The sequence below is a fragment of the Neolamprologus multifasciatus genome, chromosome 10 (assembly GCF_963576455.1).
Source record: "Neolamprologus multifasciatus chromosome 10, fNeoMul1.2, whole genome shotgun sequence".
NCBI classification, from domain to species: Eukaryota; Metazoa; Chordata; class Actinopteri; order Cichliformes; family Cichlidae; genus Neolamprologus; species Neolamprologus multifasciatus.
The window spans coordinates 13,503,879-13,522,554 of NC_140448.1; the positions used below are offsets into that span (position 1 = coordinate 13,503,879).

Here is an 18,676-nt window from a genome sequence, read left to right on the forward strand (position 1 = left end):
GACCCGTGGGTTTTCAGCACATCGTTGCATTGTAACTCAAAGATTAAAGTCTCGGAATATAAATATTTTATGCCTTGAATGTACCGTATCCTTTCTTGTCTGATCGTAGGGAAATATAAGCTGGTGACAGGTCCTGTGGGGCCATAACCACTGAGGAAGCTTTTTACAGATACAGAAGTGGGAGCAAAAGATTGGACCAGTTTACTTCCAGTGACTCAGAATTCAAAGCTACATTGCTGCTCATCAGGATGATTTGTGAGGGCAGTTTTTGTTCAAGCGCTGTCTACTTATTGTTCATAAATGGATATAACAACACTCACCAGACGCATTGTTAGGTCCACTTGTTCACCTGCTTGTAAACGCGAGGATCTAATCAGCCATTCACACGGAAGCAGCTCAGAGAAAAAATGTTGCATGCTCTGATGAGTCTCAGTGCTGCAAAATTCACATGACAGTAACCGAATAAAAGCATGATTCTATCCTGACTTGTATCAACAGTTCAAACTGGTTCAATTCTCAAACTGGTTTCTTGAACATGACATCCCTGTATTTATATGACCCATCCGTGGTGGAACAGAGAGTCAAATCATGGATGTGCAGCTGACAAATCTGCGGCAACTGTGTGAAGCTTTCATGCCAATATGGACCAAAATCTCAGAGGAAAGCTTCCAGCACCTTGTTAAATCTGTGCCATGAAAGATTAAGGCAGCAGTGAAGATGAAAAGGGGGGTACTACCGAATACTAGCAGGGTGTACCTAACAAAGTGTCCATAGAGTAAACTACTTGAGACTTTGAAAGTAAGACGGTGACGCAACACTCACACTTTCAATATACAGCATTATGAGGAACAAAGAGATATGAGGTTCTCAGGGACGTAATTTCCAGGGGGTTTAGGGGGGGCAATGACTCCCCCCCCCAAATAATCAGACCCAACCAATATAACCCCCCCAATAAAATTATGAATTATCTTGCATAAATAGGCTGTTGATTTCCTTTACTCATTTCAGTTCTTACCAGCAAAAGAGCTGCTTGTTTAATCATATGGGAATTTACCCAGATTTATTTATTTATTTAGACCAAGATCTTGACCCCCCCAATGTTCAGCACAAAGTTACGCCGATGGAGGTTCTCCTGTTTCATTCCTGCTGACATGTGTTACTATACTGCAGAGTGTGGAAACAGCACCAAAACACACCTCACATCATTTAATGTACAGTCTTATAGATCTGCTGTTGATTATTGATAAAAGCTTTGAATGATGCAGCTGCAAATGAATGTATCTGTGCACATTTAATACATTAACTTCATTAGCCCGGCGATACTTTTTATATGAATGAATGAAAGCTGAAAAAGAAGATTAAGTAAAAGAACAACTGCAAGGCCAAACACCGCAAAGTGCATAAGAGAGAGTCGTGGGAATTTTGAACTCAAGAAGTTGTCATCAGCAAAAGTTTTAAATTGAACTCCGGCTTTAAATCAGTGAGTCAATAGACTCACTCAGATTTTATACAAAAGTAATGAAGCACAACAATGCTTCATTACTTTTAATTGCGGTAGCATCAAGCAGTCTCTTTGTCTAGCGCGCTAACCTATGCAGCATTCTGAAAACGAGCAGCGGGTTATGTTTCAGTAATGCACACGGCATATGGGCTGCACCTCCATTGTGGAAAGGGTTGATTGCAAACCTAAAAGACATCATCTACCTGCAAAATGTATGGTTTGCACACCTTTCAATTATCTGTCAGCACTGACAATATCAGTGTGTGCATTTTTGCAGAAAATGAGGTGGTGTCAGAGTGCTAGAAAGCTACATTTTTTGAAGTTTTACTAAAGTACCAGGCAGTTTTCATGTATCCCTTTCTCTAGTGGGTTGAGCTCCTATACTATGTCGTTGTTTGTGTTGTTTTTGGTGTTTCCATTCAGCACAACCCTGAATCCCGAAATGAAATTGTCAAAACACTTTTAAAATGCACACTCTGTTTCTCTGTGCTGACACATGAAAAACTGTTTTCTCTTCTTGTGTGCGTGTGTGTGTTTCAGATCCCGCTTTGCTGATTTCCAGCATAACTGCCAGCCCTCCCCTCTCTCTGCCTCTGGCTGTATGCGAGAACGCAGAACCATGTGCCTGAAGGCTTATGCTGGACTCATAGGTGAGATGGAGGAAAACAAATTAAAGAGGTGGAAGAGGCTGAAAGAGTGTATAGCTCAGAAAAAAAACAGACAGAATTTGACAAACAGAACTCCCTCCAATAGGTGTTTAGCAGCGATATTCGGTATGTGTAATTTTCATTATGCAAAATAAATCTACAGGGGTTCACAAATGGTCCTTAGATGCTACTCTTTATAGCATCACTTATAACAACGGCAGCAGATTCAAAAACAGTGTTTCCAGCAGCTCACCAAAATAATGTGGGAAATATTATTTTCACTCATTCCTCACACTCAAAATGTAATTTTGTGTACCTGAAATTATCAATATCTAGAGCTGGGAACCTGGTGACACCATACCTGCAGGGCATCTAATACCATTAGTAGTCTGTGTCTTACCTTTCGTAGAGGTGTGTGCTGAAAATGAAATTCTTGAGTTTGAAGGAAATATGATTTTAAAAGTTTATAAAGTTGTGCCTGCAGTATAACTTTGGTCTTCTTTCTATAACCAGGAACCATCATGACTCCCAACTACGTGAGCAACAGCAGTACAGAGGTGTCCCAGTGGTGCACATGTGAAGGCAGTGGGAATGAATGGCAGGGCTGTCAGCGCATCCTGCAGATGTTCACCAACAATATTTGTCTGCGTGAGTACGATGTAATAAGGCTGGGAAGGGAAGGCAGCACAGCACAGTTTTACAGTTTTTTATCCAAAGGAAAAAAATTGATACCAGAAATGTTCTAACAAAAACAGTGCTCACAACAGTTTGTGAGAACCAAACAGTTCAAGACAAATAAAATTTAAGATCTGTTTTTTTTCTCTAGTACACAAAATCTCCATCTCTGTGTCTCTGTCTTTGTCTGCCCACTCCTCCTACATGATCAGGAGTTAAGCATCCAAACGTGGCGCACAGGAACCTCTTAGGCACCTTAAGGTTCTTATCTATCTCAGAAATTATGATGTCATCATGTTATCTCGCAACCAGCTAGCAATGGGCTAAAATGACCTGTGTTTAGTATTTATGCATTTATAAAAAATTATAAAAGCATTGCATCATTTTTACTTTATGACAGCAATAACTAATTCAAATCCACAAAATTTGAATTATTATATATTATGACACCATGCTAATAACCACCTAGCAACTGCCCAAAATGACCTGTTTTTAGCATTTATGCACTTATAACACCTTATGCAAGCTTCATGTCATTTTAACTTTAACATCTCATATATATCCACAAAAATTCAGTTATGTAATATATACTGTGACACCATGAGGTTGCAAGACAACCGCCTAGCAACAGGGTATTGCTGTCTATGCTAAGAAAATATTGTTTTTAGCATTTATACACCTATAACACCTTATGCAAGCATTATGTCATTTTAATTTCACAGCAGTGACATCTCATTTATATCCACAAAACATCAATTTTATTATATATTGTAACACCATGAGGTTGCCTGGTAACCAGCTAGCAAAGGTCTAAAAGGACCTGGTTTTAGCATGTATGCACCTATAACACCTTATGCAAGCATCCTGTCATTTTAATTTCACAATAACATTTGTATATATCTGTAAAAACTGAATTATACATTTATATATTATAGTGTCATGATGTTGCCTAGCAACCACCTTGCAATGGGCTACAATGACCCATATTTTGTTTGTATTTATGCAACTACAACTCCTTATGAAAGCATCGTGTCATTATCATTTCACAGCCAACAGGAATAGGCTAAACAAAGCTGTGGCATGAGTATGTCCTAGTCATTCTGAGAAAATAAAAGTGTGCATGAACATTCAGAGAGTCAGGTGTGTTTCAAAGTTTCAGTTTCAGGAAGTTTAAACTTAACTAAGGAGACTGTAAAAATACAACTTGAAGAAACAATGTACCTTTTTGATCATTTACTATACGCTTATTGACATTCACATTTGAGGATTTGGTAATATATGTTGATTTTATTTTTAATAGTATTTTTTCTACATTTTGTGTTATTTGAAGGAGTTCTTGTAAATTTAAATGGGAGCACAAGTAGCTGATGCATCTTACAAATCAAAATTTAAACACACTGCTCATCTTTACGCTAAGTATCTTGTATGTGACAAATCACCCTGTGTCAGCATAATGACCGAGGAAATGTTACTTTTAGAGTATTATTTAAACTGATGTAGGCATGCTGATCTAAGTGAGAATTTTAAATGTGCATGAACACAGAATTCAAATTAGGTGGGTCATAATTGATGATTGAAATGGCAAACCATTGAACCATAATGTTTTCTTATAAATAAATCAGTGGCAAGAGACATCATCTCTGGTGTGTGGCTGGCTGCCAAATGTGAATCTGATTTCCAAGCTCTGTGTCAATAAATCCTTTCACCAAATCTGGTAAATATAATGTGGCTTCTTGTTGAACTGTTGCCAAATCAGAATGGTTGGAAGGGTATTATCTCATTTTGCTGCTGTGTAAGTAGATTTTTACTGATGTACTGTACTCTAATAAGAGAACAAGAATAATTGTTATTCTCTTAATAACAATTGTTATTAAGAGAATAACAACTTACTCTCTTGAGTAAAATATGATCAAACATTAAGTGTTGTCCAGCCAAGAATCAGTCAATACATGTCTAGTATACACAGCAGTCATTGGTTACCTGCATCAAATTATTTGGGATTAAGATATAAGTAGCTGAGTGAACACGCAAAAGAAAGAAACCGAATGCAGCACATACCAAATATTACAATGACTAGTTTCAAGGATGTGCATTTTATATATCCCACCCTGTAGCCAATGTCTGACAGGTTGAAGCTAGAATATCCCACAGCAAGGAATATTCGTGTTTATATAAATATAAATTTAAAACATTACACGGGTAATATTTTTAGTGCAAATAGCAGTATTTAAAGGACTTAAAAGTGTTTAAGCAATAACTGCAGTCATGTGAAAAAGAAAGTTTTCTTACCACTCTATGTATTACTGTGAAAAACGAACTACACTATCATTTTCTCCATAGGAATTAACAGGATAAGTAGCACCTGGGTGTTGCTAATCTTGATTAATTCCTCATCAGCACATGTGAGCACCTCTAAAAAAAAGCTGAGGTTTTGGTGGCTTGCTGGTGTGGAGCATTCAGGTGTGTGTTTACACACTGCCACAATCTTCCCAGGAGTGGACATCCAATAAATTCACCCCAAGGTCAGACTGTGCAGTGCTCACAGAAACTGCACAAAATCAAAGAGATACATCTTTTACTCTACGGGGCTCAGTTCGCTTACTAAATGTTAAAGTTCATGACAGTACTATTAGAAAAAGCCTGAACAAGTGTGGCTTGTTTGGAGGGGTTACCAGCAGAAAGAGGCTTTTTTTTTTTAAAAATGTGAGAGACTGACAAAGTCATACAGAAAACAATTACTTTAAGTTACTACTGCTACAGTTATCCCTACAAGCTATTGGATCACAGGATACCATGCAGTCCTGTGAAAACCTCTTTCACATGAATATACTTACATTTACGTACAAGTATTTGTATACCCACTAATGACTTCACCACAAATACAAACAGTTGCAATATTAATTTGAATATTTTAGTATTTTATTTACTGTCCTTCAACTATCCGTGTGTGAATGTGTGTGTGAATGGGTGGATGACTGGATGTGTAAAGCGCTATACAAATACAGGCCATTTACCATTTACCATTTATCAGAACTGCTTGGTAACATGTGGCATGGACCCAGCTAATTTCTGGAATAATTGTTCACACCAAAGCAGATATTTTCTTGTCTTTGGCAGCCAGGAGGTTCTCTGTGGGATTTAGCTAAAATAACATTTGGAATGTGTAGAAGAGATGTGAAATTAGATTATTTTCATCCCATTTTATATGTAGGGAGCCAACAGAAATATTGTACAAGGTTTTGACCTAAAGGTGGCATTAAATGAAAAGTCAGGAAATTTCAGTTATCAAAACTCATGCCAAGGGATATGTGGGTATATGTACCAATTTCACCGCAATCCATCCAATGGCTGATGGAAGAGGCTGAAGCACGCAGAGAAAGTTCAAGTGGCCACAGGTAGAACTTTACACGCAGAGGTCTCAGAGTAGCAGGTTTGAAAACAGAACCTTTCTGATTTGAGGTGAATGTGCTAAACGGTGCACTACCGTGCCACAAAAACAAAAAACAAAAAAGAGAGGCTCATATCTCATGCAGTTTTGCACAGTGTTTTCACAGCTAATGGCTCTAACTATGCTTAGAAAAGTCACAGAAAATTTTTTTTGGGTGATGCTTCAGGGATGAATAATGATGTGAAGCTAAAGAAGATTTCCCCTGCTGCTTTTGTTTTTAGGCAGTGCCATCAGCTCCATGGGAATCTCCGCACCTCCTCCTGTGGAAAACTCTCCCATGCCAACTTCTCAGCCCTCCCCACACGTTTACCAGGAGAAGGTCCACGTCAGTGTTAACACTCTTCCTGAATTCGACAGTGTAAGTTGTCTGTGCTCTCTGCGCCATATGCTGGTGGTACCAGTTCAGCTAAAGAGGCAGTCGCCTGTGTATCAGGTGATAACGCCTAAGTGGGACTATCGCAGTGTTCCGGGCTCCGGAGCTCCTTGTATAAACTCAGATTACTTCCCTCCCTCTCTCTCCTATCCACACCTCTTATTGTGGCCTAGGATTAGCCGTAGGTGTTTGCAGCAGTAGACTCAGCCCTTACTTTTAATATTCATGTATGCACACCCATCTGCTTCATAGTCTCCATTCTCTCACTAGTTTAATCCTTCTAATTCCTCATTTTCTTTTCCTCCTATCCCAAGCCACCCACCCTCGTAGCACAGAAACACCGCCGCTAGTAGATTTAGAAGACATCGAGATGCACAGTTCATTTCTGCAGTTTCACTGAAAAAGGTCAGATTATGAATTCTTGTGGATACACCAAAGTGAAACTCTGCAGCATCACTCCACACCTCCTTTGATGCTTTTATCGATGCACTGATTTGAGAAAACCTGAATGAAAAAATGGATAGATGACTGCGCTACAAGTTACCTTCTGTACTTTTAATGCAGTGAAATGTCAAGACCAAAAAATAAAACTCAAACTAAAGTAAGGATCTGAGGTGAGGACTCAGTCTCTTTCCATTCAGTGTGCCCTCACAGCCCTCTGTGGCTGTGTTTGAATGGAGGCTTCACTGTAACTCAGGGCATTCTCAAAGGAAAATTATATAGCACAGAAAGTCATACAGCAGTGAGAGATTGTTGAATGTGAACTCTCGAAGGAGAAGTCGTGTAAAATGTGATCTGGGTTATTAATATTAAGCTCTGCTTCTTTCTTATTTGTACAAATAGCTTTAAACAATCCACTGAGAGCAACATTTTGTGAATAACCTAATATTTTACTGAAAAAAGATCACACCCAGGTCATCAGTAGATGTTGCTCTATGGTCAGAAAGTGAAAACCACTGCTTCTGTACGCTGCTTCACATCAAAAGCATAGACCAGAGAAAGCCCAGCATACATTTATGTATTAATACTGAGCTAATGTGGGAGTTTTCTGCCTGCTGGCTTGTCTCGACTGTGTAAATGTTCACTTTCAGGTTTTATATTCTTATCCATCACATAGTTCCATGGTGTGACATCTCATTTGTCCCAAATTTTCCCGTGGCATAAGGTAACAACCCCAAACATACAGCCAGACTTTTAAAGAATTATCTTCAATGAAATGATGAAACAAAAGCCTGGGCAGAGCTGATATAGCTCCCCGGAGACCTGAAATACAAATACAGTCAAAAACAGATTACATGAGGAAACAGAAGACATTGGAAAAGCCTAAATAGCAAGATCCGTCATCCCAAGTGTTGTGCACATTTACCTCAGAGTGATGCTTTTGACTTTTTAAATCTTTTGCACGACAAATTGGAGATTACTGGTGGGACTCCTAAATGTGATTTTATAGAATTTCATTAATATTAATAATGGACCAGGCTTACTAGAAGTGTTGGGTTCTTATGATCCTCATTTTTACATTTAAATTGTAATTTTTGGAGTGTTACTAATCTGCCAAGGACAGCTGGGTTATGTGCTTCATCGTAGTTTAACTGCCTATTTGTACTTTAGGTCATAGAATTTGAGTAGGAAGCCTTTACAGGTTGTAGTGCCCCTTATATACATGCTATATGCTACGTATCAGAAATGATCATCTTTACAGATTCGACTCTGTGTGTAGACTCCCTCGCTGTGGGGAGGGGCTGAAAGGCAAAAGAGTGCAAAGGTCAGTTCTTTTGCATAGCCCAAATATCTTTTCCTCCTCTGGTTTAACTCCAACATTGACAATCAGGCTAAGCAGTCACACGAAGGTGTTTGTTAACTCAGTGAGACAATCTGCAGTTTCCTAATTTAGCAATGAGAGGCAGTGTTAGCAGCATGTGACCAATCAGCCAATGACAAACATGGAAAGATTTACTTTCACAAACCTTTGAAAAATATGGATGAAAACAGAATTTGGTTTTTGAATAAAAACAGTGGTCCAACCAGTAATTATATTCAGCCTATACCTGCCAGTTTTTATATATGCTGACAGCCCTGTCCTGCTATAGTGAAAAAAGGCAATTTTCCCAACTTCCTATTAGCAAAAGTAGAAGTTAAAGTTTACTTTTATGGTCTGATGGTCTTGGTACATTTGTTTGTTCCATTTTTCTATTGCAGCAAACTGAAAAACTGTCAACAGTTGTACTCTAACTATTATTAGGTTTCAGTAAGGATCCACAGATCAGCACCACACATCTCCTTTTTTCTTTTGATACTGAGTGGAGCAGAGAGCAGAGGAAGAGAGTGGTCGCTTAAAGAGTAGATAAAAATCATTTATTCACAATAAAAAATGGATCATCCCAAAAACATTAACGATAAAAAAGATAAAACATTCAAATTTACTTCAAGATCATGGATGTAATAGCAAAAATATGGAAATACAGGACATAAAAATATAAAATCTTACCAAATCAAATGGTGAGCAGAATAAAGCTGTCAGGCAATTCAGTAGATATAAAAACTCCAAATCATAAAATAGTATTTGCAACCACAGAAGAAGAAAACTTTCCCTACTTGCTACAGCAAAGTAAGTTGTTTTGGAAGCTAGTGCAGCACTTGTTAGTCCTTTGGCATGAGTCTCCACTCTGGGGGGTCTTACTGAGGTGATTGCTACAATGATCAAGTTGCTTACTGCAGATTTTTTTGTTGGTTCTTCCATTTTTGACCTCGTCCTACCTCTTAAGCACTCACTATGCTCTGGACGACAGTGGCTCACCAGTGGCCGTTCCCTCACCGTGGCTTCCTAGTTGCTAATTTTCATTCCCGTCTGTGGTTCTCTCTTCTCAGCTCCTCCTATAACTGTGTATCTGTTGCCCTGCCCATTTCACTTCTCTGACATCCTATAGGTCCCGTCCTGGGGGTTGACCTTTTTTTCTTTATTTAAAATAGTGTACAAATAGCATTGAGAACTGACAACAAAAACACGCATCTATATATACATATAGATAGATAGTTTCAAGTTGCACAAACGAAATGTACTTTCTGTCTTTTGTTAACCTAAAAGTCATGTCTTAGCTTCCAGGTTTTTTGCCTTTAGGATATTTTTACATGTGCTTTAGATTCTGGGTTAATGTAGACATTCTCTTCCTGACCTCTCCTCCATGCTCCAGCACACATGTTAATTGAAAGAATCGCTCTTCCTGTGCTTCCCGCAGATGGAAGACAGCGAAGAAGAGGAGCAGGAGGAAGAGGCAAGCGAAGAATTCAACGTCATTCCGCCATATTCCGAGAAGGACTCTGACACAGAATCGGGTGCTAGAGGGAGCCAGCGGGGAGCAGCTAACCAAGCAGTGCCCGTGTATCCATTACTGCTGCTGCCTGCGCTCATCATAGACTGGAAGTGTTGGAGCTACTGAAGCCTCCATCTCATTCTCCACTTACATTTTACACTCGCTACTGCTGTCAAATCCATCTCAGCACTCAGAATGGACCTCAGAGGACTGTCATGAAGAAGAAATGTAAATACTCATAACACTTTTTCTTTCCTTTTTTCTAGTTTTGTATCCCAGCATTTTTTTCTATCTTCTTTTCCTCTTGAGCCTCCTCAAATGTTAAAAGATATCTGTAGCCCCACTGTATCCATGTTGTCTGTGCTCAAGTTGTCTCAAATGAAAGGAAGGCAACAGCATGAGCAGATACATGAGAGCATGGGTGAATTGAGAGGTTTTCTCTGGGCAAATGCTCCATCTAGAGCTTGCTTCACACTGAAACCCCTCTTTTACCAAGAAGCACATTGCCCAAGGCCACATTCACTTTACTTGCTCCCAAAAACCATAACCAGTCTACTCCACTGCAACCAGGCATGAGCATGGCTTTTGATTTCTTTTTCTTGACCCATGTCGCATCCGTTTCTCTGCTGCCCCTTCGGCTCTTCCTCTCCCTCCTTCGTACTGTGGCAGAGTAAGATAATCCACTTCACAACGAGCTAATAGGGAACCGCACCACACTTAAGCTGCTTTGTACCACTAAAAACGAAACACTTTTGGCAATGGCTTCATTTAATAAAGTGACGAAATGTAAAACCAACGCGTTGTCGCGTTGTATACAGTTCTTTGCGTTTGGCGCACCGAAAAGCTGAGAGCAAGAGTCACTCTGCTCCCTTTCTTTTGTTAACACGCCACTTAGTATTATTCCTACCGCAGTGAGTGGCTGCGAATTCAACCACAGGCAAAAGTAATGAGATCAAATTCTTTTGTAGAAATGACGAGGAGAGAAAAGCAACATAAGCAATTACAGCACAATTCAAATTGCTCAGCATGCAGGGGAAGTCTAGAGTAGGGCTCAGGGGAGGAAAAAGCCAATTTACTGCTGTCATACCCTCTCACTTCTTTTATCCTTAGGAGATGTGTTTTTAGTGCGCCTTCACCATCATGCACTGTAGATGCTGCGAGAGCGAGATGCAGTGATAGAGACGGACACAGGAGGCTGTAAAGCCTGCTGGCTGCTCTGATCATTGAGCAGCACATTGAGCCATTCTCTCTGCCTGAAATATCTTTTGCTGATGTTAATGATTTTTCCTCTTATGGCTCATTTTCTTGTGAAATTATGCAGCTGCAGGGGTGTAGGTAAAGAGAAGGATAGTGAAGCTTTTTAAGAGGGGTAAACTTCTTTGATTTGATGATTTCCAAGAAGTAGCTCTGCAAAGAAAATCGCTCCATGGTTTCTCACTAGTCATAAACCGCTATAGCACCAATTCATTGTAATTATGAATTCATGTTTTTAAGAAAATAATATGTATTGGAGTAATTGCATTGATGGGTGACTCAAGACTGCGTCACCAACATCTGCTGGAGTTGTTTATTAATATGAAGACTGAACTTTGGATATGTCTCGACAGTGTGAAGGCGTAAAGGAGACGCTGGAAGCATATAAGCCCTGTTTCCCTGAGTGCCAGTCTATCCTATTTCAAAGTTTGGGGAAGTTAAAGTTGGACTTTGAATGGATGTTGTAAGGCTAGTGCACCTGCAGTGACTATTACTGACTGTAGGGCGAAATGACATCATGCAAGATTTTTGACCACTTACTTGTTGAGAGCAAAGTTTTGAAGTATGACTTCATGCTTAGCTGGTGCCAAGAGAACATACCCGGACAGAAGAAGTGAAGTAATAGTCTGATTTGACAACCAGCAGGCATTCACATTTATGAAGCAGACCATGGAGGAGGCGTGCCGCTAATGACAGAGAAACATCACCCATCACAGCGTTTACGCTGTAGAATCAGCCGCAGCGAGCTCTTAAGCATCCAATGACAAGTGTCAGTAATTGCATCCCGTGCACTCTGGCCTTAACGACTTAATGTGAGTTTACATGTGTGTCCGCAGGTTTGTTTATATTTGTAAACTATGTAAAGTAAACGTTTACATCAGCTTACTTTCCATGCATAAAACTGAGATGTTAAAGAAACTGTAACTATTCCCCAGACAGTTTGTATGTTATATCATGGATGTGGTGAGGCTATGTACAGTACTGTTTCAATGCTTGTAAAAACATACCAGACATGCTGAATAATGCTGACCTTAGTGTGTATTAACTGTGTAATTTTGTGACATAGCATAAAGTGTTCCAGTTTGTTAAAAAAAATCAAAATAAAAGTCATGTTGGAAATTGAAAAAAGTGCTTTTGAATGACCGAGGAACGACCGCTGTGAAAGGGCTTTTTGGTCATTTATAATGTAAGTGAACATTAAATCAATTAGTTGGAAAAAAATAAAAATAAAAAAGAGTGTTAAAGTATCCAGTTATTATAAGAAAGCTCTTAGGTTTTACTTATTGTGAAACCATCAAAAATAATCTGGTCGTTAACAAGTCTTCAAATTAGGGAACTACAACCTCATAAGAACTACAAAATCATGTTATTATTTATTTAACAAAAACTAAGCCAAAATGCAGATGCATTGTGCAAAAATTAAGTATTCCCTTGCTGCTTCCACAGGAATTAAGAGGCTAAGTAGCAGCCAGGTGATGCTAATAAAATGCACTTGACTGATCATCATTCAGTGTGAGCACCTCTATAAAAGCAAGTTTTGGCAGTTTTCTGGAGCATTAAGGTGTGTGGTAACACAATGCCAATAAGAAAAGCAATCGTTGCCGCCCATTAATCTTGTATGGGTTATGAGGTTATTTCCCAATCATTTAAAGTTCATTATTGTACAGTGAGAAAATTCACCCTAAAGTCAGATTGTGCAATCCTCACAGAAACTGGAAAAGGAGTTGCATCTTAGATCCTAGCAGGGCTTCAGTTAGCATGTTAAATGCTAAAGTTCATGATAGTACAATTAGAGAAAGACTGAACAACTGCAGTTTGTTTGGAAGTGTTGAAAGCCTCTTCACTCTAGAAAGAAGAAAAAGCTTAGGTTTGCAAAGTTGCAACTAACCGCAAGACCTCTAGAATAATGACTCTTTGGACATGCAAGACCAAAGTGGAGATGTGTGGCCATAATACAGTGCTACATTTGATAAAAACACAAACACAGCATATCAGCACAAACACCTCATACCAACTGTCAAGCACGGTGGTAGAGGGTTAATGATTTGGGTTTGTTTTGCTAAGACAGGACCTGGACACATCGGCGTCATTAAGTTGACCACAAAGTCCTTTTTATATCAAAGTAGGTTGTCTGTCTTACAGCTAAAGGATTTGCCAAAACATTGTGAGGAAACAAGACGATGATCCCAAGCACAGCAGCAAATCTACAACAGAATGGCTAAAAATGAAAAAATATTGTTAAATGAATAATGACAGGATGTAATATGCCATGTTTTTTTCATCTCAGGCTATATTTGCTTTATTTTTAGACCTGCTAAGGATATGTAAAGCTTTTTATTTGATGACTGTATAAATACTATTTGTAGCTTAATTAGCTCTAATTGAAAGTCAAATGTTCAGGCTAATAAGTCACTTTAATTTCCCTCCAGCTTATATATTGACTCTGGACAAATTGAGCCAGGACTCTCATTTTTACATTTCACTCCTGACTGACAGAGGTGATTACAGGGTCTGGGGTGTCTACATACAAAATGAAGCCGCTGTGACATGAACAAGCTACAGTGAAATGATTTTTAGGCAGCAATGGAAACTTTAATTACAAAAAAGTGCAGCACAAGGGCTCTGGGCCTTTGTTGTGTATGTCCAAACTCAGCCAAGTGTCCCCAAAGTTAAGTTATACTTTATTAATCCCCCTGAGGAAAAAATATCTTCTATGTTTTGTTATTTATGACCAGTGGGAGCTCTCAAGTTCTGAGTGGTTTCTCACATTTTAACCCATTTACTAGAAACCATCACGGGTAAACATTTCATACACAGCGTTGCTGTTGTTATTTTTAGAGCCTCGGGCATTATTGTAGGGAAGTGGCTGTGAGACAGCTGCAGCCAGGAGTGCAGCATAGTGCAAATACAATTAGGTTTCTTTTTTTATTTTATTCATTCATTTTAGGTGATCTATGATTTGAAAAACAAAAACGAATCTGAGAAAAGCCGCTGAGCGTCCTCGGTTATAATATTTATCCTGCTATTGTATTGGTTTTCTTTCTTTAAAGCTGTACTACTACTGGGAATAGTTTATCAATAAATCAATATCCTTTAGTATGCATGCATACGTCAAACACAGCAGTCTAGAAGACCAGATACATGTTCTGTTGTCTAGTTTAAAAGTTTTTTTTGAACACTGCTGTCTGCAGAAGAAAAGCCACGGAGAGTTCAAAACTCATTGCTGAAAATGTCAAATCTTTTATAATGTAATAACAAATATTACATTTAGGTTTTCAAGGACTGTCAACATTATGGTTCTAAACCACACCACTTCTTACCTTTTACAGCTACCAGTCGTGCTGCTGTTAACACCAAAAGATTATTTGGTCAAATTTTTATTCCAGTATTACAATGCTGAAGTAGCCAAAGGGAATTTAGCTGTTTAAACATTATTTATGACTGAGCGTTTGCTACTGTGCTTCCTGTTAATGGCCTGTCAATGTCTGCCCTCGTGTTCACTATAGATTAGGCTTCAATCATTTGATTATTAGTTATGCCATCAGTGTGACGCTAGCGTAGTTGTTTCTGACTTCTTTCCCCAACTATCGCAGCCCTCAACTGAAAGTGTGAAGCTAACAACGTTTTGCTAAAGCTTGTCTAGTAAATCCTGCCTCCATATTGTCTGTTAAAAATGGAAAATGGAAGCCAGTGGCTACAAGGAAAACAAAAGTATATCATGATATGGAGAAAACATATGTTTTCAGACTGTCTGCGAAAAACACGAGGCATTTAAGGGTAGAAAGAGCAGCAATCTGTGAGGAAAGAGCAGGAACGATGGGAATTTAACGCCGCATGCAGTGCAGCTCCATTTGGATTCAAACTCAGGACCCTCTCACTGTGTGGTGACAGTAATCACAGCTGAGCCACTGTTCTGCCCCGGGAGGCTGTCGAACTGCTTAATATCTCAGCGCTGTGCTTATAATATATAAAAGATAAGCAGTTATGTTAATGTGGTTATTAATAAGGTAAATCAGCGCATGCATTTGAAGGTAATCCTATGCCCACATACAACATTTATCTTCCTATATTAAGTAACATGTATTAATAATAATCTATAACTCAGGCATGAACCCAAAATCTTACAGCAGTAAGCAAAATTGGCCTTTCTTATTAATATGATAATATGTGCAGCAAAAAAATATAAAAAGTCTACTGAGATTATCCCATTAGCTTCTCTCTCATATCCACTATTGTGTGCTGTTGTTGCATTTTTTTTTCCAAGACTGATTCTGCACACAAACACACAGTCAGATACCTGTCAGCACTGTAAACAAGAATTACCCGAAAAGCTGGCAGATCAAAGGTGCGCAAAGGTGACTCATTGCCTGTGATTCCACCACCCCAATGATGCAGCCTGCAAGTTCACTACTGTACATCACCCTGTGAACAGTAATGAAGAAAGAAAAAATTGTTAGATTCTTTACTTTAAGGCCTGCAGTCAGAAATGTGGTTTGATTAATGTTGTTCCTCTCGAATGTTTCAGCTTCACTGCACAGAATTATTCATGTGTAGAGTTTGACATTAGAAGACTGATTTTGAATTCTTCCACTGAAATGGAAAGTTCCCCTGAGTCCTTAATTCTGAGTGTAGGCAAAAAAAAGTGCAGTGTGGAAGGTTGCATTGCACATTGTGAGTGATTGTTCACTGATGTGAGATCTTCAACCCAGCAATTAACCCTTTGAAATGAAATATATTTTTGCATAGTGACAGATACAGGATATTCAATAATTTTAAGAGAACTATAGGAAAACATATCAGACACACTTATTCAAAACAGAGCATTTTATATGTCATCTGAAATCAAACAGAAAAGCATCAATATCAGAAAGTAACAAAAACAACCTGCAAGGGACACTGAGATTTACGCAAAATGTTCTAAACTATCTGATTATCCAGTGAATTATTAAATGTAACATTATTAGATTATTGCACTGATGCTCTGATACATCACTGTTTCTCAAGTTTTGTCTGCCAAGACAAAAAAAAGTTCACACTCCAAGCATGTGCGAATGGATCCAAGTTGAATTAAAGTCAGTGCAATAGCATCACCAAAGTGCTGTTTATTTTCCCTTTAAAAAAATCACTACTACCCCTTGTAGGCTACGTCCACACTAATTCGTTTTCGTTTGAAAACGCATCGTTTTCTCTCGGTTTTGGCCTCCCGTCCGCACTGAGACGGCGTTTTCTCAGCGAGACGGCGCTCATGGAAAACACAGCATTTTCAAAACGCTCTAGAAAACGCATACGTTTGAAAACAATGCTTATTGCAGTGTCGACATCAAAAAACGCAGACTTAAACAATGACGCATGTTAGTCATTGGTCACATGATGCAGTCATGTGACCAATTAAACAAAGATAGCGGAGGGCATTATACAGCAGTTGTTTTGTTTGGGCTCAATGTTGACAGCCCTAATAAAGATTAATATCAGTCTGTACATGCTTCAGATAGCTTTTCTTCAAATTCTTTAATTCTCACTCGCTTTTGCAACTTTGTACTTTTGTGTTACTCGCAGCAACAACTCCGCCTCATTGTTAGTCCATTTAAAAAGCTCCGTGCTTTTCCTCAACATTTTGCTGCAACGTTTCAAAGAGCTGGAAAGTAAATAAGCGGCAGCCAGAACTGAGGCGGGTCGAATCTCCTTGCGTTTCACGCATGCGCAGTACTGGAACGTAACGTTTTCGGCTGTTTCAATGTGGAGCGTTTTTAGGCAAAAACGCCGTTTTCAGATCTATCCGGGCTACTGTGTCTCCCTGTCACACTTTGAGAACCACCAGCTTCATGTTACTGTGTTTTGCTGTTTTACTACTCCACATGTGTTTAGTCCTAACAACACATATTTAGTTTTCTGCAGTAGTTACCACACTACTATGGATGGCCACCATGCAAAATATAAATGAAAGAGATTTTTTAATGGTGAATAACAAGCAAAGCTTTTATAAATATTTGACTTACATCTAGTCTTTTATTTTGGGTAAAAGCTAAAAAAAATAACGTAAATTAAGCTAGATGTTTTCAGGGGAAATCTCTCAAGTGGAACTAAATATTTTATTCAAAGACTGGTTCTTGCTGCTTTAATTTTTTAAAATTATGTTTATATTGCTTTTCTCAATTACTACTTGATTTTTTAATGTAAAACCTTACTCTGAAGAGCAAGTCTTCACAATTATTTGATACCCCAAACTGTAGTTAAATATCATGCTTGAGCAGATCTAATTAGTTACTTTTTATCAGTGCCTGTGTGGAAGAAACACTATGCAGTTATCATATGGGCACTACAGAGATTTGGTGCAAAAACCTATTTTGACCTTGTAGATCTTTGCCTACAGGGTAAAATACTACAAGGTAAAATTGTAACTTCCCAGACGGGAACTGTGCGAAGCTGATATGACTCATCATATCAGCGCTCACTTCCTTTGGGCATGTTAGGATTTTAATACAATTAAGATTTCATACTCTTCTAACTTTCCTTTTACTTCAAATATTAACCATGAAACAGTGCTGTGAACAAACACTGAAAGGGCAGCTCTTTATTGTAGAAATGCTAAGGTGGTGCATTTTCTCATGAGTCTGTTTTCTTTCACTTGATGGGACATTAATGAATGAAAACAGATGGAAATTTTGAAAGTAGCGACTTGTGTATAGTAGATGGTGTTCTGCTCACATCATGAACACTGCAGATGTCACTGAGGCACTGGAAGTCTGCTTACAACAGGGGTGTTGTTTATACAGTACACCATTTTTTAATTTATTTAATTTTTATAAATTTTATTTTAGTCACAGCAGCATGTTAATAACAAAACATTGAACATACAGTAGTTTGCTGTTCAGTATTTACAATACCCCAAAAGATAACAGAAACAAACAAACAAACAAACAAACAAACCAAAGAAACCCCTACAAAACAACAAAAAACAAACAAACAACAACAAACAAATATAAAAATAAAATGTATAAGGGACATTCAGTGTACAGTTAACTATGATAGTGATATAGAGATATGGCATCCGGTCATGATAAGGTGGTCATTTTAAATGTTTCCATGTACATCAGGAATGGCTGCCATGCCTTAAGAAATTTGGTAGTTGAACCTGCCAGTGTATATCTCATCTTTTCTAAATGTAAAAACCTCATGAGCTCTGCAAGCCACTGTTCATGTGTGGGAGGAGCTTCCTGCTTCCATCTTACAGTACAACATTTTTTTAAGTTCCAAAATTTTACATAATAAAAAAAAATCAAAAAGTCTTGAAATCAGGTGAGTACAATGTAAGATGAACACCATGTCATTATTTACAAGAAGTATGCAGAAACAGTATGTGGAAAAACTAAGTATACCTTTACTGCTGCCATAGGAATTAAGAGGTTAAATAGCAGCCAGGTGCTGCTAATCAAATGCACTTAATTATATACACCATCAACAAGTGCG

General features: G+C 38.5%; 1 protein-coding gene across 1 annotated transcript in view; it reads left to right on the forward strand.

The window, feature by feature from the left end:
- LOC146509775 (GDNF family receptor alpha-4-like) overlaps window positions 1-18,215 on the forward strand; it is a 28,736-nt gene extending 10,521 nt beyond the window's left edge. The window contains exons 5-8 of the mRNA XM_085175878.1: window positions 2,042-2,151; window positions 2,662-2,796; window positions 6,493-6,629; window positions 9,881-18,215. Of these exons, the coding sequence (XP_085032004.1) occupies window positions 2,042-2,151; window positions 2,662-2,796; window positions 6,493-6,629; window positions 9,881-10,081 (583 nt within the window). The 3' untranslated portion in view covers window positions 10,082-18,215. The remainder of the gene's footprint in view (window positions 1-2,041; window positions 2,152-2,661; window positions 2,797-6,492; window positions 6,630-9,880) is intronic.
- Window positions 18,216-18,676: the final 461 nt, after the last annotated feature.